This window comes from Cucumis melo, chromosome 6 (genome assembly GCF_025177605.1).
Source record: "Cucumis melo cultivar AY chromosome 6, USDA_Cmelo_AY_1.0, whole genome shotgun sequence".
In the NCBI taxonomy this organism is placed as follows: domain Eukaryota; kingdom Viridiplantae; phylum Streptophyta; class Magnoliopsida; order Cucurbitales; family Cucurbitaceae; genus Cucumis; species Cucumis melo.
Window position 1 is genome coordinate 30,359,535 of NC_066862.1, and position 27,761 is coordinate 30,387,295.

At 32.9% G+C, this 27,761-nt stretch overlaps 6 protein-coding genes across 7 annotated transcripts; 2 read left to right on the forward strand and 4 right to left on the reverse strand.

Annotated features, from left to right (window-relative positions):
• Window positions 1-1,097: 1,097 nt before the first annotated feature.
• LOC103490957 (copper chaperone for superoxide dismutase, chloroplastic/cytosolic) lies at window positions 1,098-4,645 on the reverse strand. 2 transcript variants are annotated; one of them, NM_001328450.1, is made up of 6 exons: window positions 4,382-4,645; window positions 4,253-4,279; window positions 3,964-4,036; window positions 3,436-3,570; window positions 2,391-2,614; window positions 1,345-1,608 (listed from the first exon to the last, which is right to left on the reverse strand). In NM_001328450.1, the coding sequence occupies exons 1-6, from the start codon at window positions 4,643-4,645 to the stop codon at window positions 1,345-1,347; spliced, it is 987 nt and encodes a 328-aa protein (NP_001315379.1). The 2 variants fall into 2 exon arrangements, with proteins under 2 accessions (XP_016900661.1, NP_001315379.1); XM_017045172.2 differs by lacking the exon at window positions 4,382-4,645 and having other exon boundaries at window positions 1,098-1,608; window positions 3,436-3,581; window positions 4,253-4,269.
• A 1,137-nt stretch (window positions 4,646-5,782) lies between these two features.
• Window positions 5,783-8,740, reverse strand: LOC103490958 (uncharacterized). Its single transcript, XM_008450720.3, has 3 exons — window positions 8,479-8,740; window positions 7,987-8,102; window positions 5,783-6,525 (listed from the first exon to the last, which is right to left on the reverse strand). The coding sequence occupies exons 1-3, from the start codon at window positions 8,584-8,586 to the stop codon at window positions 6,036-6,038; spliced, it is 714 nt and encodes a 237-aa protein (XP_008448942.1). The 5' UTR covers window positions 8,587-8,740; the 3' UTR covers window positions 5,783-6,035.
• Window positions 8,741-11,287: 2,547 nt separating this feature from the next.
• Window positions 11,288-18,241, forward strand: LOC103490960 (PGR5-like protein 1B, chloroplastic). The gene is made up of 11 exons (XM_008450723.3): window positions 11,288-11,624; window positions 13,411-13,523; window positions 14,098-14,194; window positions 14,282-14,382; window positions 15,993-16,049; window positions 16,297-16,373; window positions 16,676-16,727; window positions 17,304-17,414; window positions 17,517-17,614; window positions 17,697-17,773; window positions 17,983-18,241. Exons 1-10 carry the CDS (start codon window positions 11,429-11,431, stop codon window positions 17,764-17,766), a joined length of 972 nt encoding a protein of 323 aa, XP_008448945.1. The 5' UTR covers window positions 11,288-11,428; the 3' UTR covers window positions 17,767-17,773; window positions 17,983-18,241.
• A 60-nt stretch (window positions 18,242-18,301) lies between these two features.
• On the reverse strand, window positions 18,302-19,956 carry LOC103490959 (histone deacetylase complex subunit SAP18-like). Its single transcript, XM_008450722.3, has 6 exons — window positions 19,725-19,956; window positions 19,564-19,596; window positions 19,160-19,270; window positions 18,961-19,056; window positions 18,712-18,786; window positions 18,302-18,622 (listed from the first exon to the last, which is right to left on the reverse strand). Exons 1-6 carry the CDS (start codon window positions 19,875-19,877, stop codon window positions 18,590-18,592), a joined length of 501 nt encoding a protein of 166 aa, XP_008448944.1. The 5' UTR covers window positions 19,878-19,956; the 3' UTR covers window positions 18,302-18,589.
• Window positions 19,957-21,368: 1,412 nt separating this feature from the next.
• Window positions 21,369-24,224, forward strand: LOC103490961 (transcription initiation factor TFIID subunit 11). Its single transcript, XM_017045088.2, has 4 exons — window positions 21,369-21,922; window positions 23,456-23,543; window positions 23,748-23,847; window positions 23,975-24,224. Exons 1-4 carry the CDS (start codon window positions 21,576-21,578, stop codon window positions 24,100-24,102), a joined length of 663 nt encoding a protein of 220 aa, XP_016900577.1. The 5' UTR covers window positions 21,369-21,575; the 3' UTR covers window positions 24,103-24,224.
• A 1,884-nt stretch (window positions 24,225-26,108) lies between these two features.
• LOC103491125 (putative CCR4-associated factor 1 homolog 8) lies at window positions 26,109-26,648 on the reverse strand. Its single transcript, XM_008450953.2, has one exon. It carries the CDS (start codon window positions 26,646-26,648, stop codon window positions 26,109-26,111), a length of 540 nt encoding a protein of 179 aa, XP_008449175.2.
• Window positions 26,649-27,761: the final 1,113 nt, after the last annotated feature.

Below are 27,761 nucleotides of genomic sequence, written 5' to 3' on the forward strand. Positions count from 1 at the left end.
ATCACTAACAACAAAAACCTCTTCAAAACAATCTCTTATTTTGTAAAATCAAATTAAGATTTCAAATTTAAATTTTTTTCCTTTAAATATATGAGTTTTAAAAAAGTTGTTTTCTCATTTTTTATTTTAATTTTTAATATATATTTTTGGGAAAATTACTCTTTTAGTTTTCAGGTTTTGATTTGCATGTAATTTTAGTCCTTAAGTTTTAAAAATGTACATTTTTAATTTTCGAGTTTTTAAAAATAGATCAATTTGGTCTCTTAGTTTCAAAAAGTACATTTTTTGTGTCGAGTTTTTAAAAATATATTTAAATGGTTTTAGAAGTAGATTTTTACTGGAAATATGATTTATATAATTCATACTTCTAATTTTAAATATCATATAATTATTTAAATTGAAAGTATAAAATTATTTGAGAGGCCTTTTAAACCTATTTTTAAAAACTCACGTATTCAATTTGTTTATTTTGAAAACCCTAAAATCTAACAAGTCTATTTTTATAAACCTAGGAGCTAAAAATGTACATTTTAGCACATATTCTTCAAAACTTGGGAATTAAAAAGGTACTTTTCCCTACGGTTTTTCTTTAGCATTCAAGCTAACCGACTTTTCCCTACGGTTTTCCAAAAAGTTCCAAATTTTTATATCAATTTCGGACTTAGTTGTAGTTGAAAACGATCATAACATATCGACCAAAGTCAAATTTTCAAATTTCCAAAATTAATGTCAATGAAAGAGGTATCAATGACGGTCTAATGAGAAAAAGAATACAAGACCCCAATCAATCTAGTTGGTGAGGTAGTTATCGTTGTTTGAATATGGTATAATCCTAGACAACCTAAGATATGTAGACATACTTGAAGATTAGACAAGTGCTCTTCCAACGGTGAGAAAGCTCATCGCATGTGGAACAAAACCTAGAAGACATACTTGAAAAGATGACTTAGAATTGAGGTATGTTAGTTGCGTAGAAAAGAATGGTCGACGGGTTTAGTTCTCACAAGGGGACTACAATTAATTTGTAATTATTGAAATTAAAATTCAATTTTTGAAATTCATCTATGGAACACATATCTAAAAACATGAAATACAACTTGTCTAAAAAACTTGATATATGACCTTTTTATTCTTTAACAGAGAAGCCCAGAACAGAACTGTCACAGCAAAACATAAAATATTACATGATGTGACAAAAAGCAAGAGGATGAGTACATGTGCCCCTCACAATTGGGACTTAACTTCTTTCTTCTATGAAGACACCAAACAAAAAGAAAAAGTGAAGTAGATGCCTTTGCTAAGGTAGGGCTAGTTTAAGTGTGCTTGTTTAGTATGAAGATACCATTAGACTTTGCTGGTGACAAAATCCCTGTCACTTGCTTCCCATATGGTAGTCCCATCACAGGTGCATAGCTGCTTGTAGTTTTCTCCAACACCGGCACTTCGAGCAACTACTGCTGCTGCAATGCCTGGCACCGACTTGTCTTCGGTCTCATACACAGCTATTGACCGTCCAATAAGGTCAGAAACTCGCAGCTTCTGTTTGATGCCAGAGAAAAAGGCTTCACCCTTTTCATTAACATCTAATGTTCCCAGGTCACCCAGAGGCTGAAAATGCATTGCGATCAACACGACATCATGTTAGTTTGAAAGAAACCCATAAAGTACATATAGAAATCATAGGTTAATTTACCGATTTGGTCTTATGGTTTAAGCTTAGTTTCAATTGGGAGTTTTTGGTCTTTAGGAGACTCATAAAGAACATATAGAAATCATATATTAACTTACCGATTTGGTCTTATGCTTCAGGGCCTTTAGGCTTAGTTTCAATTTGGCCATTTTGTTTCTTGTCTTGAATTTGGTACCATAAACTAATTATCCGCCAGGTGTTGTTATCTTGAATTGGAGGACTTTTTGTATAGTTAGGATCGGCTTTTCTGGGGTGCTATCTTTTTTGTATGTCCTTCTGTATTCTTTCATTTTATCATAACGAGCGCCTCGATATTTCGTAAAAGCAAAAAATTCATTCCTGCTGTTATAAATCATTACTAAATTGAATACATGGCGCACTTCGTTCCACATAACTTAGCCTTTTGTTCATTTGTTCAATTGACTCTATTAGGAGATAGTTTAGATCGATTATGAGATTTATGGACTAAATTGAAACTTTGACTGGTAAGATAAACTAAACCCAGACCCTAAAATCTAAATTGGTAACTTCACCTAAATTATGACATACTTATCAACAGACCTACGAGCTGATAACAGCCAATCATCCCAACAGTAACAATAAAAATATAGCAGAAGCATGGTCCCAAAGAACAGCCACATGAAATTTATGGAAAAATAAGAAAAGGAATGGCATTAAAAGTCATAAGTTGAAAGGTAACCTCATTGCTAGGGTCAGAATCTGCAGAGCCAAAGATTTTTCCTGTGCTAGCAGCACCTTTTGTCAGATCACCAAATTCATTGATTGACCAACCATGTTTTCCAGGTGATAATCCACTAAAATTGGCCTCAACCCTGGCCAATTCCATATTTACCTGAGCCAATCTAACCACACCAAATATATTTGGGCCTTTAAATTCAGCAACAGCAGCAGAAATTAGGAAATCTGCAAATATAGGGCAGTGATTTTTTAGATCAATGACTGCATATATAGAAACATTTTATTAAATTAAATGAAATAGGGAAAATACAATACCTAAAACGACATGAAAGCTTTTCTAATTAGAAAGAAGAAAAAAGATAAACTCTAGTGGGTAAAAGGAACCTTAGATTTACACCAAAGAAAAACATTAGTAAGAATTATTAAACTACCAATTCACCCAAAAGCTTAAGCTGGTGGTGGAAGGCAAATTTAATTATATATCACTAACAATAACAAATTCATAAAATGAAGTAGAGGTCAAATCCCAGAAAAAACAGCCGCTTCGGTCACCCCAAAGAGTCCAAAAGAATGCACGTGCGTGGCCAACCAAATTGCCCATTGCAAACTGTTACATACTGGCGCATGCATACTTCGTATAGCTAGATTTTGCCCTTTCATTTATCTCAATGGAGCTGGTTTTCTTGTTAAAAGAGTCGATCAATTCTCATAAAAAAGATTTATCAAATGAAAAAGTGTACTAAGGCCATCCACACCACACAATAAAGACAATGTCAACCTCACAGCGTAAAACAGTACTGCATTCAACCCATCCACATCAGGGCTTAGAATAAAGAAACTTAAGCAATTTTTTAAACAAGTCATAACAAAAATCAATTAAAATTGAGTTAAAGTTTAACGTCTACTTATCAATTCGAAGGCTTTCCAGAAGCAGCATTAATAAAATATTCAGAGAAATCCAAAATATTCAAAGACGCTTTATCATCACAAAACAGATAACCATCAGATTTAGAGGAAGGAGAGGGGGCAAATTTTGTTAGACATACCCTCGGGAACCCCTTGCCCAATTAACCGAGCTTTTCGACCTGTCTGCTCCAGAGCTTCTGTCATTATCTTCACAGGCGTTGCACCCAATATCCTAACCACTTGATTACTCAAGTCCACATCTACACTCTTTACACCTGAAACAAAACTTCAAGAAATGCAACTAATGTACAACAAACAAATAAGAGTGTGCTTAAAAATTCTCCTAACACAATTTATAAAAGTAGTTTAATTATAAGCACTTTAACGAGAAGTGTTTAACAAGAAATCATTTCAAGACCTGGTTCTATGGACTCTTAAACGTGCAATTTTCGGGTGCTTTTGGGTGGCCAAAAGTACTCCACTAGTAATTTCTTCGTTAAGAAGAACACCTTACGCTACTTCTAAACATAAGTAAATTAAAGGCATTCACAAACATAGTCTAACAAGAGATCAGAAACCAACCAAAAGGTGAAACGATTAGAAATTAAAACTTGAAACTTAAACATCAAATAAGATTTTAAGAAAAAATCTTCTTCTAAAACACTTACCATCAACACCCTGTAATTTGTTCTTGACGGCATTAACGCAGCCCTCACATTTCATATCCACCATATACTCGGTCTATCACCCAAACAGAATCAAAGAGTTATCAACGACAGACCAACCAGCACACTAAAAGCAGATTTAAAATCTCATATCAATCCATAACTAAAAGACCCTTAAGAATTTTGACCAACAAAGTTCCTTAATTTTTTTTTTTAAAAAAACATCAATAGCCTGAAAGCTACGAAGTAACACACCCACAAGAGGGGGAAAAGTAAAAAGAACTAAACTCACCAAAAGTTCAGGCAGATCAACATTGTTCTGCATCAACCAACACCAATTAAGAGGAATTAAAACTGAAACACGTATGATAACGAAAAATTGAGGGAAAATAAGAGATGAGTTTAAGAAATCAGAGGAAACCTGAGAGGAAGAGATTGATTCCGAAGTGGGTGTTTCCATACGAACAGCAGAGGGAGGAGGGGCAAAGTTTCTGACGAATCCGAAGGAATTTGAAGTTGGGAATGGAGGGGAATATAAAGAAAGGGAAATGGGTTTGAAGGATTGAGGGAAATGAAAAGGGAGGGAAGATGAAGAAGGGCCGGTGAAGATGAAAGCTGCAGGTAAAGCAGATGCTGCCGCTACGGCAAAGCTAGTTGTTGTTGCTGTGGACCGTAGAAATGCCATTAAGATGGAATATTTTTTGTTGCTGATTTTCTTTTACACATTTGTCAGCGAAACGAGCAAAAATAAGAGAACAGTTGAACAGAATAGTTTTTTTTGGAGAAAACTTGAAAATTTCTCGAAATTTCTATTAACTTTGCTGCTGGGTATTGGGATGGCTGTTTTGGAATTTTACTTTAAGCATTGTAATTTCCTGGAGAAATTACTCTAGTTTTTCTCTTCTTTTTTAGCTACCACAGACAAACAAGCATGGCGTTTGGTCACCTGTGATGACATTGGAATACATTGCAAATTTTCATATTGTTTTGAGTCCAATATTAAATGATTTTTACTTTTTACATTTTATTTTTTTCCTTAATTTTATGCATTCTAACATTCCTCTAACCACATTATAGAGATGTCTGATTTTTTTAGTATGATAAGTTATATCACAGCACCAAAATTATAGTTTGAAAGACAAAAGGAGAAATCTAGAATAGATAGAAAATATTACCTCTGTTTTCCGTAAAATTAAATTACAATTAGAGTATCAAAATGAACATGGTGATAACTAACACGTACTGTTGTTAAGGTCGATGTTAATTCTCATGCTCCTTACTTAAAGAATGCAAATTTGTAATTTGAGTTACTGTTTTTTAAGAAATTGTGTTTTACGATTCAAAATAAAATAGATATTTTAAAAGAAGAATATTAGGATAAAATGCATTTTAAGAACATAAATCGAAAATAATCGATCATTTCAGATTTGGTCTAGAACATTAATCAATCAAAGATGGACACAACATTACATATTTAAGATAACTAAGCAAATTTATAGGATGAAGAAAGACAATCACCTCAAGACAGAAAAGAATTCTAATTAATCGCTAAACACGACAATTTCTTTCCAATTTCTATGGATCAAAAGTATTGTTTTTAGAATCTCGCAAATCAAATAAACTTTACGCTTAACAACTAAATCTGTATTTTGCCTTCGACACTACTACTTTTTCGATTAAAAATTTGTCAGAGTCAGGTTTGCTTAAAAATCAAGGAAATGTTATGATTTTTTTATGCCATCAATTTTAAGTTCAAGGAAAATGCACAGCAATTTAGGATAACAGAAACATCTCGTATGGTTAGATATTTCTATCAAACATCTTATACCTTAAATATGAACTAGGTTCTATTCTCAACATAGTGTTTCACAATTCAATCCACATGGAACTCAGACTTTATACATTATAACCATCACCTGCATCCATTACAAACCATGGGAGACGAGATGATCAGTTGTTCAATCCCGACTTTGTTCATCACGTAGCAACACAAGATTTGATCAAATACTTGTTGCTATATGCTCAAAACTGGTGACTGCATAATAAGAAGAAAACCGAAGTAAAAATCTAGTTTTTCAACCGAAGCCAGGGGGAACATCTGGGTCTTCATCATCATCAACATCTGGGTTGTGCTTCCTGTTAGAAACAAAGCCTGGCGGCAGATCAACATTATCTGCATCGGACACGTTGTTTGGATTATGTCCCTCTAAGTTTCGACTATCGTTGCTGTGTCTTCCTTCACGATGTTTTGGAAATTGCAGATCCTCTATGTGCTGCTTTCCATTGTTTGTATGATTACCAGCAAAAGAAAAACCGGGAGGTTCTTCCGGATCAGCCTCAGAATGTTCTAACTGACTGGTGGAGGCCTTCATAGAACCATTATTATCACCTTCCTTCCAAACTGGTACAGCATGGTGGGTAGATGCTTCGGCATTTTCCTCCGCTTTCGGGTTCGCTAACTTATTGTAGACAGATTGCACCGTTTCAGTGATTTCATTTTTCATGCCATCAGCTGATCTGATTATCTCCCATAAGTTATCAGAAACCTTGCTCATTATTTCTTCCCTAAAGACAAGGAAAATACATCATTACCTTCTATCTCTGAATGGAGACTTTAATTTTCTTCAAAATTAAAGATCATTTCGGTACAGACTATTAAAAGAGGAGAACAGCGATATATTGGTAAATTGTATAAGAAAATTGACCTATCTTGCAGCCTTCTTAACAATTATATCTGTCGATGCTTATCCAACTAATTCAGCACTAGATAAGACTTACTGATCCTAAAATTCTATAGAACCACATGCCAACAAACAAAGGTATCCAACGTATTTTGGTCTAAGGCATAGATAACTTGGGTCATTCATCCACTCAGATTTTGAAGTTAATTTAGTTAATGGACAATTCGAGAAATAGTCAGACTCAAGGGTGTATATTTCTCTATCTTTTGGAGCAATTCAGTCAACAAGAAAAAGACAACGCACTTTGGAATATGAAGGATATGCTGTCCACAATATTAACGTTGGCAGAATCGATGAGGAAGTAATGGAATCCATTGAGTCGTGAAGGATGAATTAGTGCACTTCTCAAAATTCGTTTTTGGACATGTTTTCTTAGCTTGGTGGGAGTAGTTTTGGTTGCTCTAGCTTGTTGATTGGTTGAATAACTCTGGAGTATTTTGTTAAAAGATATATACAATACAATATTACAATATTTAGAGTTTTCCGCTTTTTTTGTAATTTGGTTTTTTTTTCACTCTATTAGGAAGTTCGTTTTTCTATCCCTTCATCTATCAATAAACGATTTGTTTCTTTTTTTAATAAACAACTGCATTCACCGAGAAAAACAAAAGAATACATGGACATACAAAACAACAAGTCTACAAAAACCCTTAGAGAAAGGGTTTTGAACTAAGGAAGACCTAGGTGTTGTAACAAAAAGTCTTTAAAACTAAAGCCCATAGAGAGGTATGGAACGTCACCAAGGACCGAACCTCACAAGGATATCCACACCTCTAAACACTATGGGTTGACAGGAGGGCCTCTAACAGGATCCAAAGCTCAAGTTTGGATGGACTGTTTTGAGCCGATTTGTAATACCAAACTCACTCTATTCTCGTAGTTTTCAACCTAACCTGTTTTCACGCTCCACAATTCCATTTCTACTCTACCCTCGACTCCTCACTCATTCCAACATCCCTCAAATTTCCAATATTCCTAATTACATTCCATCCTCCCAAACAACCCCCAACATACGGGGATTTTATAGAATTTCATAGTGAGAAATGTATTAATGTGAAACAATTACTTCATCTGGCTGGGATGAAACTTTCAAGTACCACGGTACAAAGTCGACCAATCCTATCCCATCCAAATTTTAACTATCACAGCACAAAATAAGCAGTCATCATCCCATCTCCACAGCCTACTTCAACTAAAGAAACTCAATAAAAGTCACAATAACTATAATATAACTAACGCCAAAGAAAACAAATAAGAACATGGGATGACAGGAATTTGGTCTTACCCAACCTCATCATATATCGCATCAGAAATTTGCCGAGGCTTCACATTTTCAGTTCCTGCCCGATTAAGTGCTGCCGATTGCTTCACTATTGCAACAATATTATTGCGCAATTCTTCCTATAATTAAACATACTTTTCTATAAGAATCCAAAATTCAACAACTACGTCAGCATTCTTGGAACTTCCATTATACTACCACTAAGTGAAGTCAAATTTCTCCAATTTTCTCCCTTAAAACCCTAAACAAATATAGTTCATTTGGAATGAGACGAATGAAAGAAGGAATAGCTCAAATAAATCAGCAAATCCCTCTTTCGGCAGAGTTTCATTCTCTATCACACGAATTCCATGCGAATGATTAGTAATTACGACTGGATGGATAGAATTAATGAAACTATTAAGAGAAAAAATGAATGAATAGCGAAAACTATAGAACAAAAACCTAGGAAACAGAGGAAATCGGGACGGAAATAAAATAGTAAAACGAGGATACATTGTCTTTCAGCTTGCGAATGATTTTGAGACGGAGTTTGTCGAAGTCGCCGTCATCCTTGAGCTTTTCAATAACAGCTTCTCCACTAATCTTGGGGCCGACCTCCATTAACAACAATCAGTGTTTTTCTTTCAAGCTTCGAAGGTCTACGTGTCTTCTATTGTCGTGATCGTCTTTGCCCTACAAAAGATAGCTTTGTAAAATTATCATTATTATTATTATTGTTAAAGAGAACGTAAACAAAAACAAAGCAAAGTCTTTCAACAATTTCTTTTTTTTTTTTTCTTTTAAATAGCGAAATAAACTTTTTTTTTTTCTTTTCCGTGAAATATAGAAAAATTTCATATTTTATCGTAGATAGATATTAATAAACTTATATAAGTGTTTGATAAAATCTTATAGAAGTCTTTCAAATATTTTGTAAATATTTTTATTAATTTTGCTATTTACAATATTTTTTTAAATCATACGCAACGAAAACAAAATAATTACACAATAACGCCACGAGACAAAGCTAGAATAATGAACACTATGAGTGAAGAATAGCGATCTTCCAATACTTATGTGCAACGTAGAGTGCTAAAACATTATGACTAACTTGAGCATGAGAAAAATTGATCATCTCCATCTTTTCAACAAGATTTTAGAGTTCTTAATGGAGAAGGAGACTTCAGATTAAATCAATAATCACATTGTTTATAATGTTGATAAACTCTAAGCAGTCAGATTCAACTATCACATTTGATATATGAATAGTAGAAATACACTATAATCCAACACAAACCATCATTTCTTAAGTTTTGTCTCCTTGCGTAGGAGAACAAACTTCAAACCATCCATACAAACACACAACTTAAATAGTCTCAAGTCACTGTACTCAAACGATTGGAGTTTGAGCTAAAGCTCCAAGCAACAATTAGAATAAACTATAAGTAACGATTAGAATTCAACTTCCAAAAATCAGCCTCATGGGATATTTAAAGAAAACGTAAATTAAAATTAGCATCATTTCATATTGAACAAACTACAAAAATTAACTCTAAAAGATGATGGTAACTACAACTAAACCTTCAATTTTTCATTGTAAAAATCGAACTCTTAAACTTGTTCAAATATTAAAATTTGACCCTCAAACTTAAAAGAGCTAAAAAAAGACCTTCAAATAGTAAAAGTAGAACTCTCAAGCTTATAGAATTATTACGGTTATGATTATAGCCATAGATGATTCAATCGATTTTCCTCCAAGATGATGGAGTATAATTCTTCAAATCTAGCTGCTTAGATGTTATCACGATAATGAAATCATATGGGAACTCAACAAAAAGAAAGCACTTAATGTTGAAAGACATTATTCTTTGGGTGTTGAGTTGGGCGAACTTGATTTTTTATTATTAATCCGCAAAGGACCTTTTGAGTAAGTTGTGGCAATCTTTATTGGAGTGCTAAGATTTGTTATTCGAAATTTCTTGTTTTGATATTTTTCCAACTAAAACTAATTTTTTTAAGAAATGCACCTTCAACTGATTTCATGCGTGTCCTTTTGCAAGACTCGCATGGGACATAACACATCATCTTATATGGCAAGGCCTATGTGTCAGTGGAGATTTGACGTCAATTTCTTTCCACTGAGAGTCGTCCTCTTTGTGATGGCAGAACTTTGGAGAGTCATCAAAATTGGTTCTTTGAAAATGTTTCTTATTTTGATTTTTTTTTTTGAAAGAAATGAGAGGAATAAGATATTTTTACGAGGACTCTACTAGTGGGTCAATTTGCCCGCATATGGATATGCATAAGAGTCCTTTTGGAGAGAAAGGGTATGATGGAAAGACATTGCAAAGGCCCGTCCACTAACTTTCTATTATACAATTAGGTGGAAGCCACCCATAGCAATGTCTTGGTTGAACACTGATATTACTTGAAACCATGCATTTAAGATGTGAAATCTCGACTAGATGCTTTAGGAATTTGGATTGTGTCTGTTTTGTTGAATTCAAGTTCATTCCTAAATACCATGAAGTTAAGATCCTTGAAGCAATGAAGACCATTTATTTAGATCCTTAATTCAAATCTCTTTACTAAAGATGATTGTTTATAAATGATCAATTTGTTGAATGATGTTCTACTTGATATCTCTAAAGCATCTCTTTTCGGTGAGAAGCCCACAACTTGAATAGTATTCCATAAATCATCTATTTTTAGTTTCTATCATGTTCTTTAACATCAAAACATTTTAGCGCACTCTCTTATAACTAAGACTTAGAAAAACACGAATCTTCCTTTCTTACGATATATATCCTAAATGGTTTTCTATATTTGTGCCTTACAATATAATCAATTCTTTTTCTATTTGATATTGTCATAAAATAATACTGATAACATAGTTTTTATGTTTTATTAACACCTAACAAGAAATATGGAAGACGTTAATATATCTTCAATGTCGATATTGAATCATTTTATTTATGAATATATCCACGCGTCAAAAAATATTTTAATCATTAACTTCTAGGACTAAATTCAAACATTCTTGGAACCATAGACAAAAGAACAAAATTTGCAACTTCAACAAACAAAATTTTATCTTTACATTTGCGGCTACAATTCACAAATTCCCAAACCATGATAGAAAGGCCCCAATCTCCCACGTGATAAACACACATATGGCACGTGACCAAATCAAAATCATCCACATGATGAAAACTTAATGGACAGCTCGGATCCCAACACCCAATAAAAAGCAGCCATGAAGCTGACGTGGCAAATTTCCCCGAAAACCTTTTAAATAATAAACAATAAAAAAATATATACATAACCGTTGGCAACGTTTTTCCCTCCACACATTTTCCCATTGCCTTATCTTTCTTTCCCTCCAAACAGCGAGGGAAGAAGAATCCAATCATCTTCTTCCAATAATTTCTAAAACGAAATTCTGCTCGATTTTCCCTCTCCAATGGCGACCAAATTGACTCTCTCCTTACCCTCCTCGAGTTCGCTCGCTGTTCCGTTTCAGAATCAGAAACCGGCAGTTCCTCTGCTTCCCTCTTCCTCAAGGTCGTCGTCCCAATTGATTAGGGTTTCTAGTCGCCGCCTGTTCCTTCGCCGGAAAGTCGTTCTTCCACCTCCTCGAGCAACTACTGATCAACCAGGTTAGGGTTTTATTTGTTTTACCAAAGCTACTGAACCAATATATCAGTGTGTGCGATTTGCTGACTTTTAAGGTTGCTGGAAGTGAGGGGCAGGGCTAGAAAGATTGGCGTGTGTTTGGGATCATATTGTCGTCTTGAAACTATCATACCACTCGTTTGAACTTCTACGGATTTTTGAGCCTACGGGAGTGTTGAAGTATTTATATAATGAAATTTAAAGTAATCCGTCTGATTAAGTTTTTTGGGTTACTTGGTATTTAGCATTGATGTATGTTCTATGGTGCTTGTGTTCAATATTTGGCAGTGTTTTGTCGGAACTTTGATGGATGCTTTTAACCAATAGAGAAAAGGATAAGTTAAAGTAGTTTGATAATCTCTGAAAACAGATAAAAATGAACTGAAAAATGCTTTTGGATGAAACAATTTCTTTGTAGAAGAGATGTTTCAATGCTTTTTGTTCAAAGGACATTTCAAATCCACCCTTAGTTTGAAAGTTAAGGTTACTTGGGGAAAAAATTGTGTTAAAACATGAAATATTTATGCGGTTTGTTTCTTTCATTTTCCTAGTGTTTTGTTCTTTACTAATATGTTTTTCCCCCTAATTTAAGGGCCTTTTTACCTGGTTTTGAAAGGTTTGGATCACCTTTTCCCCTTCAAAATCACAACGAAAATTGTTTCTAATCAATTAAAATCATTTTGGTTTCATAAAAATCACTAGAAGTGTAAAGCCGAACATTAGATCAAATTTTGAACAACTAAAAACATGTTTTGAATGGAGTGGTTTATAACAATTTTAAAACAACTCTCAAGTATGCCCAATGGCACTCTGTATTTCGGTTATAATATTTGAGGGTGTTTACTTCTAATTAAAAGTACAAACCAGAAGTAGAGACTACGCTTAGGATTTATTGAAGCATATGAAATAGAATAAGTCCCAAAAGTACAAGGACCTAAATTGTATTTTAACCTAAAAATTACTTGAATTAGCAAATAAGTTAGGTAAAGTTATAAATTTACTCCCTCGACTTCCCAATGTTTTTAAAATTCATGTGTTTACTTATACAAAATTTTAAGTTTTCGGCTACATTAAACATAAAATTCAAATTTTATCTAATTGTTCAATTAATACTAAAAAATTTTGAATCCATGAATGATTTATCAGACACAAAATTTTAAGTGTATGAAACTTTTAAACACAAAATTGAAAGTTTAAAGAATCTATTAGACACCTTTGAAAATTTATTTTTAAAGTTCTACTGGATAATTTCTAAACAAAAACATGCATGTTAACCATTTCTTGTTTTCTTAGTTAAAAATGAAAAATTCAATATAAAAATTAGCTTATAAAATTAAAAATCCAAATTTTCTGTGTTATATTTTTTTAAGCATTTTATAAGTTAAGTAATGATAAAAAAATTCTTCTATTTATATTTTGGAAAAAAAATCTGGAAACAGCAGTAAAAAGTTGATTTTGTGGTTTCCAAAATTTCTACACACTTAGAAACAAAAATAGTTCTCAAACGCTTTTATATCTAAAATACTGGACACAAAAACACGAAAAACAGGAATGAAACTCATAAAATTAGTCCTGTGAGATCGGTATTGACCAAACATCTAATTCTATAATTTTATGAAAGGTTTGGTATGGCCACGGGAAGATAATATTGAGAACTTCTTGGCTTTCGCACCATCTTGTTTGCCTCTAGAGAAGCTTCAGAAAGGAAAATTTCATTAATCTTTGATTGCAAGACCAAAATGCAATGTGCTGAGATCAACTCTCTTTCAGGTCAGGTTGAGGGAGATGAGGTTGTTGATAGTAATGTCCTTCGATATTGTAGCATAGACAAGGAGAAAAAGACCATTGGAGAACTTGAGCAAGAATTTCTTCAAGCTCTACAGGTACTTTGTAAACAAATTTTCAACATTCAATTTTGAATCTCTTTATCAATGTTTTCTTTTAGTTTAAGCAAGATTTGATATATGATTATAAATTTGGCCCCATGACAGATGAAATTCTAGCTTATAAAACTATATTGACTAGATTCTAACCTTTTTTGAAGGATTAGGACTAAATTTGTAATTTAACCTATTTTTTATGAGAATCAGAATTGATCCAGTTTGAACTCGGTAAACTTATAGTGCTTTTATGCCTCTAAAAGTTAGATATCTTAGATTGTATGCACTCTTGAATTAGAATTTTCATATTTGGATTTGTTTTAAGAAAGTCGAAAGCAAGTTTCTAAGAAAGCACTTGTAAGAGTACTTTTTGGTTCAAATAATTGATGAAAACCACTTCTAAAGTACTTAAGAGCATAGAATTAAGAATTAAAATGATTTGTTAATATCAAAAACAGTACTTAACAATTAGAAGTACCTTTAAAGTACTTTTAACTAAATGTACATATTCTTCAAGCATAACCAAATACATCCTAAAATAGTTTCTCATAGTTTCTCATCGCTTCGCTTGGTGCAGGCATTCTATTATGAGGGTAAAGCAATTATGTCAAATGAGGAATTTGATAATCTCAAGGAAGAACTCATGTGGGAAGGCAGCAGTGTTGTAATGCTGAGTACTTACCTGATCAAACAATCAAATCTCTCCTTTATTACTTAATTCAATTGAAGATTGATCAGATACTTACAATTTTTTTATGCAGGTTCTGATGAACAAAAGTTTTTGGAAGCTTCAATGGCATATGTGTCTGGAAATCCAATTATGACGGATAAAGAATTTGACGATTTGAAGCTGAGACTTAAGGTATGTTTAACTAGTTATAGTTTTGAACTCTATTGGAAAGATTGAATTGGAACTTTATCTTGATTGATGCCTACATGGTTTTAAAGATTGAAGCTGGAACTTTATCTTGATTAACGCCCACAAGAAGTTATTAGAAGAGGCTGCCACAATGTGGAGAAATGTATTTGAAAATTATTAGGGGCATGCATATTTTTTAATCCACATCCAACTGAATAATGTTTCCTACATTATCCCTTCCTTTGGTTGATGATTTCTAATGAGTGGATCAAACATTTTGTTTTTTCTGGACTTGGATTAGTATAGTTGCTAGGGGACTAATATAATTATGCTCATAAACTAAGAATGCCTTATGGGATTTTATCCATGTAACCCTGTTTCTTCTACTGTCCTTTTCAAGCTCATTTCACTTCACAATCAACAGTCCTCAAAAGGCTCAAGAATTTGTTTGTACCATGACCCTCATTATATAGTTACTGCCTTACTGGATTCGAAAGAGAAGTTCCAAAGGAGGTGCCCAATGTGCATTTTGTCCCAACCCAACCTTAGATGGAAGATGATTTTATGAATATACAGTGGAGAAATGTGTGTTCTACTCATTTTCAGGAATTTTGGAAGTTTAAGAATAGATGCACATGAGGACTTGGGATAGCTCAAGCCAAAGACGCTACCTTTTTCTACCTCGTTCTTTAATATTCTTTTTATTTTGGTAAAAGATAACAATAGAAAAATTAGCCTTGGTTTGTGAGTCAAGTGCAAGAAATATCAATACTCTACCCATGTTTGGGGCTTGTTAAATATCTATCTAATCTTATTCCATGTTTTGGAGTAGAAAACGATGTGAAGATAATAGTGGCTTACATAAGATAGAGACATAACTTGGAACTACATAGATCCATAATCATGAACCATCTACTCTTAGCTTGGTGGTTTGACACTCATTACAAAATTATATTGCTACCATTCCTTCCAAGAACCTAGGTGCCTCATCTCTAAGGTTCATTTCTTCATGAACTTGCGTACCAAGGCCAAAGCGAGAATGCATGCTACTTATTATATGCATGTCTTAAACATTGGATTCCATCTCACAATTATACTCCTAAGCATGTCATTCAACATGTCCAAATAAGCATGAGCATGATCATAACTGCACCTTGTATCTTATTAAGACAATGAACCTATAGATATCATTGCAATGGTATGATATTGTCCACTTTCAGCATACACCTTATACCTCATGACTTTGCTCTAAAAGCCTCATATCATTAGACCTAGTTCTCCACCCGTATACTTGATCACCCTCTTATCTAGTCAATGTAGAATGTTGGTTGCATTTTCACATATCTCTATCATTGTATGTTGACTTGCTAAGAGGGGCCTATGCCTAAAGAAAAGGCACTTGCATTGACTGAATTCATGTGCCAAATTCAAATAATTCTACAAATCTTTATAAATGAACAAACAGGACACTGAACTCTTTTTCTTTTTGCAACCGTTCCTACTATCCTACTACTAAAGCATATAGAGAGAACAAATAAAATCAAGTTACTACATGAAAATTTGATCGGTATTAAATCTCTTATGTGATAAACTTGAATATATTGAATTTTCAGATGGAAGGGAGTGAAATTGTGGTTGAGGGTCCCCGATGCAGTCTCCGGAGTAGAAAGGTATGTATAATTGAGTATGTGGTTTCAATCCATTTTAGAATTGCGTGAGTTTAGAATGGTGAAGAATGTTTGTTTAGTCAAAAGCAATTTTGGATTCCTATCCAAAAGTCCTTATAGATAAAATGTTCTTTTTATTTCTTTCAATGCAAGTGCAGTTTCTTATGGATATATGTATTTACATATATATAATGATTCTTCAATGACCAGAACGGGTTTGTATGAACTCTTCTGTTTACATTTCTTACAGGTTTATAGTGACCTTTCTGTGGACTACTTTAAAATGTTCCTCTTGAATGTTCCAGCCACCGTAGTTGCACTGGGATTGTAAGTATCCAACTAACTATTTCAATTTAGTCTTTTTTTTAAGAACCATCTCACTCAACCAAAAGATTTATCAGAATATGTGATAATACCTGTTTTAGAAAATCTTGAAAGGCACATAAAATTGTTTAAAAGAAGGAAACCCAAAGTAATATTATTATGTTAATAAGTGCGGCTTAAAACTAGAATATTAAAACTATGCTATGGTAACTCGTGATATTGCTATTTTATCATGCTTTACCACTATTTGTTTGCATATTCACTTATAAAATCTAAGACATTCATTCACTTATGGATCATTTTAGGTTCTTCTTCCTGGATGATATCACTGGATTTGAGATTACATACTTGTTGGAGGTAAATATTCATCTTTTTCTTTAATAGCTTCCCCTATTTCTAATTCTGTCAAAATGATATCTTAAATTGATTTATAATTCTCAAGCCCTTTTGAATTTTCCTTAACCATATTTTGATCATAACGGCATCTCCAACGGAATTCGAATTTTGTTCAGCACTTCAAAACTACATAGTTCTTTTTTTCTTTTTTTTTCCGGAAAGGTATTATAATAAATGCAGGGGTAGGGAGATTTGAACCCGGTACCTCTAGTTCACATGTACATATAGGTGCAACTAAACTTATGTCGGCAAAAATTACGTAGTTCTTGTCACACAAAGAACTAAATTCTTTGTAAGCTTTACAGAACTAGTTTTTAGCAAGCTATATTAATGACTACCATGATCTCTCTCTTTCTATTGCCATATGCATTGTCAATCAATTCTTTTTGGAGAAAGTTCTATTGCTGAAGAATAAGGTAGCAAAGAGCCTCCACCAAACTTTGTAGCATTTGTTTAATTCTGAACTCTCATAAGACATAATAACGTCTCCTTTATGCTTTTATAACTTGGAATTTGTTCACACTGAGTTGTATGCAGCTTCCAGAGCCATTCAGTTTCATCTTCACTTGGTTTGCTGCTGTACCATTTCTTGTCTGGTTAGCGCTCACCCTTACAAATGCAGTTGTTAGAGACTCTTTGATCCTGAAGGTAGTTCTTTGTCACCGTTTTTATTATTATTATTCTTATTTGCCAATTTACACCTTGAAATGGCATATGAACCAATCTTGACTGAAGAAGAATCTTGTTTAGGGACCTTGTCCGAACTGTGGAACTGAGAATGTCTCCTTCTTTGGCACCATACTATCAGTTTCAAGTGGTGGCAACACAAACAATATCAAGTGCACAAAGTAAGTACGAAGCTCATAAATTTGCAGTCATTTGCAGCACAAGCTTCTTTTAACTTTTCGATGTAAAAACTATGTATTTCAGCTGTGGAAGTGAGCTGGTTTACAACTCAAAAACCCGACTGATCACGTTACCAGAAGGAAGCAACGCCTAAGTGAGAGGTACACATGAATATCTTCAATCCCCCAAGGGAATTGTCTTTTAACATGCCATCTATTAAAACATTAATTTCTATGTAAACGAATGTCCCCCCAGTTACCTCCTTGGTTTGACATTAGAGAACTCTTGCCCTTTCTCCCAAACTACATCTCATTCAAGTCATAAAAGACTTTCATGCTACTTACTATTATATCTGTTGACAAAATTCCAGGAATCGTTAACTGTAATTCCGGGAGAAACAAGACCAAGGGATATCATAAGGTATTGCAAGAATTCTCCATGGTTGGATATGAATGATATTAAGATATTTAAAACCCTGCCTTGTAGAGAGAGGATTTTTCCAGCTGTTGTACAACATTGTATCTTGGTGTACAAATTTGTGAATACTCATCATGTATAAACGATACCTAGAGAAGGGTGTGATGAAGTTTCAAAATGCCATCCAATAAAACATAATTCATGTATGTAAATCATCAATCTAGTTGAATATTTCAAGAATTTGCAGTAGAACGGAAAGGAAAAGTATGTCCTTTGAGAAATAAAGTTTCTATTATACATAGAGATCTAACAATACAATCTCTGGGGAAATAAGAGGTCATTAAATAATGGCAAATCGTACAAGAACCAGATGACCGAATGAAAATTCACAATCAATACAATCTATTCTTCTACCTCTCATGACATCTCAATATAGAAAATAAAAAATGCAGAACAGAATCGATACTACAGAGGGCGCCAAATCCAATCTTCTAAGGTAGCAAACAAATAACACTCGCTCTCCAACTAATTAACAGCATGCTTCAACATAACCAAGATTTCTACAGGATTGCAACGTCCAAATAGTCTCCAATCTACATTTGTAAAGTTAAAACAGATTCAGAGGATATATTAGTTTCCTCATAAACTTTCAAACAATTTAATTCATAAACCCTAATTTTACCTGGAAGTCCAATTCACCCAATGCCTTGCTATCATCTAATCTCCTCCCATTTCCATAAGAATGTGTCATCCCCACCTTAAAAATGAGCATATCGGTTTTCATATTAAGAAAATGACAACAATTTATCCAAACAAGTAGTGCATTTAAGAAGTAAACACCTAGCATATCGTTTAGTACAACTGTAAATGAGAATGTATAATTTAAATTCCATTGCAGTTGCAGGTGATGTTTTTGTAAACATTCACTAACCTGTTTTAAAACAAATCGACCACGCTTGTCGGGATAAACAAAAGCAAAAGAAAGCTTCGCATTTCTTCTTCTAGCCTCTGGAGCAACCTCCTTAACCTAAAATTAGATGGTCATTTGTCAAATACAGTACACAGCAGCAGCAAGAATAGGTAGAAAAACACTAGAAGAAGAAACGAAATAATGTAGGTTTTCAGCATACTAGATCGGTCAGCTCCCGGAGTGTTGCATCTTTCCATGTATAAATCTGAACCTCATCTTTGGGTTCCTTACCCCTAATTGCAAAATCCTCATCGGTATGATGACCTCCAACCTGAAAAAAATATGTAAATGAAGCACATTTTGCATGCAGTATACTAATGCAATAAGATGAAACTACATGGAAAGATGAACCCCACTCAATTCTATATCAAAGTTCTCCCAACTGCACCAATCAGGAAAAAAAAACATGGGGACAACAAGAAAACCTCCATACTGATTAACGACGAAGTATCATCAAAGGTAATGGCAAGTCAATAATGTCAAACAGATAACTCCATTATCTCAATTTTCAGAAGAACAAAGATTAAATTTAACAAGAAAGCTTCTCGATGAATTCAAACATACCTTAGTAAAAACGCGAAGCAACAAAGGGCAAGTCTTGAATGCAAGAAACGAAAAGAAGAGAAGTGTTAGTGGAAATAACGAACCTAGATTTCAGAAACCAAAAACTTATCTGAGTGATGTAAATAAAAATAGGAGAGGAAGCAGGAAGCCCTAAGAGAAACCTTTTCGCGGTCGACGGGTTCGAAACGAGGACGAGGATTCGGCGGCGGAGCTTTGGTCTGAGACGGTGGAGGGAGTGGCCGCCCTGACGGTCTCCCTTGCGTCGGAGCAGCTGCAGCTCCGCTCGTCTTCTCATCTCTGCTTCTCTTGTCCATGGTCGCAGTGTTACAAAGCTTCCGATTCCTCCATGTTTGGTTTAGCCATTTCTTCGTCTCGTTTTGGGCTTTTGGAATGGGTTGGACCCAATTTGGGAGAAGCTAAGCCCACACAATTTTCATGTATAAAAGCCCTAAATTTTTATTTTTAAAAAATATCAAATTGTTTTCACCATGGTTAAGATAAAAAAATTGTTTTCACCATAGTTAAGATAAAAAAAAATGTTTTAAATGTAAAACTTCTCATCATATTTACATGTATAAACTTTCAAGGCGTTTTTGCTTTTTTTTCTACCTTGTTCTTTGGAGGCTTTCCCCACATTAGAATCTTAGCTACTCACCTTTTGAACGACCGTTCTTTGCTTTTTGAGTTCTGGTCAAACTGTCTTTTGGCTTTGTTGTTGTCGTCCTTATTGAGAGTTATAACTTATTTCAATTGAGGTACTCTTAGTTAGAGCCATTGTAACATTGAAGTAAAATGTGTCCTACCTTGAACGAAGATGAATAGAGACTCCTTGTGACGTCAAGTTTGGATCTTGACCTTTCCTATCCGCCAATAACCATTGCTTTGCATATCCTAAATTATCGTCGATAGAACTACTATTTGGGTCTATAGCAGTCATTTTTGCTATATATATATATACATTGGTTCATTTTGCTATATTTGAAAACAATCTACCAATTTTTAAATAAAAAATATTAATTAATTAACATCTTAATAAAACTTGAAACTTTGTTATGTTCTCGTATTACTCAATGTTCTTTTCTTTGCTCTAGTGCAAGATTCATCGTTAGCTTTTTAGATTTTTTCTATTTTGTTTCAAACATTTTTAGAAATTTCATAAATGTTTTTATGTTTAAAAAGGGTTTGAATATTTTTAAATTAGCAATGGATTCTCAAACTCTTTCGAGGTTGTTTAATTAAAGGATGACTTTTTGGTTGTTTAGGTCATAAACTTTGATTTATGATGATTTAGCATAGGATTTATCAATTGGTCAACTTCAAATCTCTGCAAGAACTTTTATCATACACTTAGCTCCACTTCTAAATGTTGTCTTTGATTTGGTATTGCTACCTTACACGACTTTGCCATGATGATGTACTTACAAAAACACATTTATCTTAATATTTTTATTTTTATTTTCGTGAAATTGATTTCAGTGGACTTATGAATGAATACATGTGACACCTACCACTAACATTTTGATTACTATTAGTCGATATTTATTGATATTGACAAAACAATATAGCGTTATGATCCACTAACATTCAATTTTTTAGATTTTAAAAAAGTTCTGAGATAATCAATAAACCCTTTAGTTAATTTGAAGGGAAACTTTTATAAATATAATAAACTATTAAAATATTTAGACCAGTAAAGTTATCCATATATATACTCAAAGAAAATATTAAAAAAATATTTATAAAAATTTCTAATATAAAAGAAAATGTTTTATCATTTTAAATTTAAATATTTCATTAAATAATAAAAGAATTTCGAGATCTAAATGTAAAAAAAAAAAAAAAAAAAAAAAAAAAAAAACCCCGAACTCCGTCATCCATTCCCTCCTCTTCCCATATCTTATTCTCTCCCACTCCCCATCGGCGAACTATCTCACTCCTCATCGGCCAGCACAAAACTACATCAGATCGTTCCTTCCGATCATTTTTAACCTAATTAGAGATATTTCACAAAAATGAAGCAATCGAAGGATCCGTTTGAAGCCGCCTTCGAAGAGCAGGAGGAATCACCTCCGAACTCTCCTTCTGCTGCGGACGACCTCGAAATTCCGACCACTGTAGCCCCTGTTCCTGCCGACGCTTTTGATTTGCAAGACGGTGACGATGATCCAAAATCCGCTTCTGTCGCTACACATTCCGTTACTCCTGTGTCCACCACTTCTATGTTTGTTTCCTCTTCCTCCCATGTATCTGCCGCCCCTAAAACCAAAGAAGACGACGAGGAAGAAGAGGAAGAGAATGTTGAAGTTGAACTTGCAAAATTTCCCTCCAGCGGTGATCCGGATAAGATGGCAAAGATGCAGTATGTTCTCTTGGATCTCTCATATATAGTTTTAAATTTTATTTTTAATTGGTTTTTCTGCTTCAAGATGAGTTAGCTTAGTCTCAATGTTACCCTTATGGGAAAAAATACTCGAATTACTTGATGTTTAAAATGTTGGTAGCATGTAGCCCTTTGGTCGGGTTATCATCAGTTGATTTACATGTTTTGATTATGAACTAGTTCTTTATTTAGTTTCTCCAATAGAAAATTTAGGAAGATAGAAATTTACGAATTCCTAATGCCTGCAAAATATTGTGCTTTTGAACCTGGTGTAGCTTTTGGATCTTGCTGTTTGATCTTCTTCCAAATTACTAGGTGTTCCCATTAAGAATACTGCAATAGCCTGACATTGATGTTCTTCATCAAGAGATCCAAAAGATATCCTTTTCTCTGAGAAATCTCCGACTCCATTTGGTTAGAAAAGCACGATTGTTTCTTTGTAGCGAGGTTGCTAATATCCACACCTCCTATTTCAGTTGGAAGAGAGGTAGTTTCCCAATTAGTCATATTAGTAACCCCGAACTCCTTACTACCTTTTCAGAAGAAGTTTCTAATAAGTTTATTGAGCCAATTAATCATAGTACTGCTGGGACAAGCAAATATCTAGAAATAGTAAAGTGCGATGCTAGTAAGAATAGACTCTGCAAAGCAATTTCCCCTCTATAGAGGAGAAGATTCTTCCAATGCTCCAACTTTTTTTCGACTTTATTAATCATAGGTTGCAAAAAAGAGTCTTAAATTTACCACCAATACGCATGCCCACGTACTCAAGAGGCCATATGCTAGCCACAAAACCCCTCTCCTACGCATCTGTTGAAGCCTTCGAGTTACAAATATTAAGCCCAACCAAGAGAGTTTTAGAGAGGTAAACTCTTAAGCCTGACATCACCTCATAACCTGTAACAATGTTCTTCAAGTTATTGAACAAGGGCAGGTTGTAGTTCGAAAAGCAAAGAGTGTCATCAGCAAATTGAACCTCTCCATCTCTAATGGGAAGGCCCTTCATGAAGTCATCCCTCAGTCCTTTGTCGATAGGCCTGCCAAAGACATCCACCATCAACACCTAAAAGAGAGGGGCAAGTGGAACACCTTGCCTAAGCCCTTTAGCAGCGTTGATTTATCCTCTTGGATCATAATAGAGGAGGTGTTAGAATGTTAGTAATACAAGCTTTGATCCAACCAATCCAATGACCGCCAAAGCCTTTACAATTTAGCACCTCAAGGAGAAAGTCCTAGACTCCTACCCAACCGTACCCAAAGGCCTTCTCAAAATCCAGCTTGATCAAAACCCAACCCTTTTTCTTTCTATTAATACAATCATCAAAAAACTTGTAAGCAACCAAAATCAAGAATTTGCCTTTTTTTCCTTCTTCTTCTCCTTTTATGCTTGCAACTTTTAAGATGAATATGCTAGATCATTTTTACTTTGGTATCTTTTTGAGTGAACTAACACATTATGAAATCTTCACTTAAAAAAAGAATCCTCTTGTAACTTGTCTTGTTATTTTCCAGAGCAATTCTCTCACAATTTACAGAAGAACAGATGAGTCGTTACGAGTCCTTTCGCAGAGCTGGATTTCAGAAAGCTAATATGAAAAGGGTATGGATTTTAATATTTTCTCTTTTCGAAAGACACTATAGATAGCTAGGAAGGTTGGGGTGGGAATGCATTCTAGGTATTGGTTGGTTGGATCGTTTGTTTGTTTGTTTGTTTCATTATTATTTTTTTATTTTTGGTTTGAGATGTTAATCTTTTTGAACTTGAACTCAGCTCATCTTGTTTCATTTCACTTGTAAGCTGTAGCTGTTAGCAAGCATCTCGGGAACACAGAAAATTTCTGTACCGATGACAATCGTAGTGTCTGGTATAGCAAAGATGTTTGTTGGTGAACTCGTAGAAACAGGTATGTAAAAACCCAATTCCATTGTTCTTTCCAATTACATTTTATGCCAATATTAAACGTAGACCTAAGAATCTGATTTTTTTTAAAAAAAATTTGACTTATTTCAATACTTTTTATTTTGTTTCAGCAAGAGTTGTCATGACAGAGCGTAATGATTCGGGACCTATCAGACCGTGCCATCTCAGAGAAGTATATAGAAGACTAAAGCTTGAAGGTAAGATTCCTAGGAAATCAGTGCCTAGGCTCTTTCGCTAATCACTCTGTTTATTATAGGTGTTTTTGGAAGAAAATTTCAATATTACAGCATAAAAATTAGGCAAAACATCTCCATGTGTGTATATATATATATATATATATATCACTGAAGTTCCTAAGTATTTTTGTACGAATCTGACTTCTCACTTTACTACATACACGAATTATTGGAAGGAGGAAAACACAAACATAGATTTTCCAGCACAACCTATACATGATTTAAATAGTAAAACACATTTGATGATTATATAGAGTAGGAATACAAAGTCGCGTATAGCGTATTCGGGAGGATGGAATGGAATGGATTTGTAATGGGTTTTATTCCAAGTCCATCCAAATTTGAGTTTTTTGGGCCCGGTTTGTAATACCGGACTGCTTTTTATAGTTTTCCATCTAACCATTTTTTTTCAATATTTTTTACATGGCCCACCTATTTCAATTCCAAGTAATCTTAATTACATTTCAATCTCCCTAAAGGAGTGTTTTGATAATATAACACGCCGTGTTCATATGTGACATTTAACGTGCGCTTGGAAATGAAAATTTTGACCCACGTTGTAACACACCATATTTCTAATTTTTCATCATAGATATGGTACGCACGTTCTGTGTGTTGTAGATGTATATTATTTTAACTTTTAGTACTCTTACAAAGAGAGAAAAACTTCATTTCATTTCTAATTTTCTCACATATTTGCATATAATTATATACAAATATGTGTTAGTTTTGGTGAATTATTTAGTCAAAAGTAGTTGTGTGAATAGAAACTTGGTTCTATTTTGAGAAAACTGTTTCATTTGTGCTTGTATATTTGGATGAATGGTTCATCTTTACGATACTTTTTTTAATTAGTATTACTTAATTTATATATCTTATATATGTATTTAAAATTATATTTAAGTTAAATTACTAGTTTAATTTATTAGTTCAAATTATGACTAATAAATTCTTATAAGATTGAAATTTTGATTTAGTAGATCCTTTAAAATTGTCATACAAAGTAAAAGAATTCACTATGTTTCATTTAACCATAAAATTTTAAGTTTTTACCTAATAGATTCTTTTTGATTAAATCTAAATTAGAGTTTATTCATTTTTTATAAGTTAGAATTAAATCTGTACTAAGGTTTTTCTTTATCATACTATTGGAATTAAATTTTAATTATAAGCTGTATGAACAGACTGTATTTGCAATTTAACCTATTCACATACTAAGAAAAAAGTTTCACAGTACTCAATTCTTGCGATCGATAGGTTAAATTTTATTGCATAAAGTTTAAATTGGGGACTACTTGAATTATAAAGTTCCAATTGTATTTAATACGGGACTACTTGAATTATAAAGTTCCAATATTATAAAGTTCCAATTTGTATTTAATACACAAGTATGTGTTTTTGTGTTAATACATTTTAAGTTGACTGATTTATTAGACTTAACTGGAATTTTAACGTATTCAATAGTTATATAAAATTTAAAATAACTTCATTTTATTATTAAAAATGTTTAATCCAAACTTCTAATATTTATTTATTTATGTATTTATAACATAGGAGAAATGAAGTAAGCAACTATATCTTTAAAATCACTTTTTTTTGCTACTAAAATTATATATGAATTAAAATTGATTTTAAAAAATATAAAATTATTTTAAATTGATTTTGAGGAATTTAAGTGATATGTGATTTTTGTTAAGTGATTGACGAGGGATATCTATTCAATTTTTGTGTAAAATATTGTTAGATGGCCATTTTTGGAATAGTTTTTTCTTTAACTCTAGATATTGGAATAAAAGATGACAAACATTGTAGTCAATAAAACAAAAAAATGTATGTTTTGAATTTTCTTTCAATATTTATATATAAACATATATCAACCTTGCATATAAGAATAAAATAAATATGAATAGATCTCTGTCATAATTATTTATTATTTCTCAAATAAAAAATATAATTACTAATTAGGTAACCGTAGGATATACATAACTCAGGTCGGGTTAGAGAAAAATTATAGACCAATCCAAAGTTTCTGCGAGAAAATGACAATAAATGTTAAGTGTTCACAATTGCGAATCATGTGCTTGAGGTCGTTCGCTGTACCAAGGTGACGTTGAGCTATGATGGCGAATTCCACCATGGACTCTAACATGGTTCTGATCATCATTAGCTTCAACAAATAAGCAACATCGTAAATGTGATGGAATGTGTTCCATTTGGTTATTTGATTGCTAGAAAAGATGGGCAGAAATAATGCACGTCGAAATTCAATCGATGGAATTCCATCTTTCCTCTGTTTCATGAATTCAAACCCTTTGTTGTTCTTCAAATATTGGATTGACGTAGGACTAGAAAAGTCTTTTTGTTCATTAAAATCAGAAAAGGTGAACACCCAATACAACCCAACATGCTCATTCTCATCCATCAAAGTGAGGCCGGCCAGTTGAAGAATTTTCAAATGGTTTAGATTGAACTTCAAATCTTGGTAAAGATGTTCCTCGGGAGCACCTCTCGTAGTTGATCGGAGAAAGCCAAGGAACTCAATGTCCATCGCGATCACTGGAAACTTGAAAAGTTGGTCGTTGAGAATGGACAATTCTTGGGTGAGATTATGATACCAAACTTGTCGAATGAAACTCATGATTTAACAAAAGTTTTTACGTCGAGAGATGATTGATGATTGTTGGGTTCTCTAAACATATATAGATTAGAGAGAATTTTGGAATGGAGATTTGTAAAAGGAAAAGGAATTGAGTTTTCTTAAGGAAAAGGGAAAATAAATTCCACTAATTAACTACTTTTATTAAATATTTATTTTATTTTTTATTTTAATTGGACCAGATTTGTAGCATAAAAATATTTAAGGGAAAAGGAAAATAATTTTGTTTTTATTTCAGTGTAAGCCTAAAATGATTATTCATTAAAGGGGTATTTTTAAGAATAACAAAATATTGGGACGATTTACAAAATATAACAAAACTCATCAAATTCTCTAGGGTTCATTGGAGTTTTTATTTTTGCTATATTTTGTAAATAGTTTTTTGCTATTTATAACAATTCTCCAATATTTTTATAAATAATATTAATTTTTCAGAGTAATAATCTCAAATTTAGTTCATCATTACGTTACAGTTTTAATACTAATTTGATTTTTGAACTTTTAATTTTGGTTCATTTTAGTTAATCATATATATATATATATATATGATTGCATATATATGATTAACTAAAATGAACCAAAATTAAAAGTTCAAAAATCAAATTAGTATTAAAACTGTAACGTAATGATGAGCTAAATTTGAGATTATTTAAAAAAATTATATATATATATATATATATATATATATATATATATATATATATATATATATATATATATATATATATATAATTTTTTTAGTATATATAACAAAATGAATAAAAATATTTGTAAATATAACAAAATATCATTGATAGATACCGATAAATAGTTGATAGATAGATATCATCTATCATTAATAGAATATGAAATTTTGCTATATTTATAAATATTTTCGGTGGTTTTATCATTTACTTTGTATTTGTTAAATTATTTTTGTAATTAAATTAAATAATAAAAACATTCCTTTATTTTTATTGGAACTCATTAAATAAACGATTAATGTAATAACATACTGAATAATAC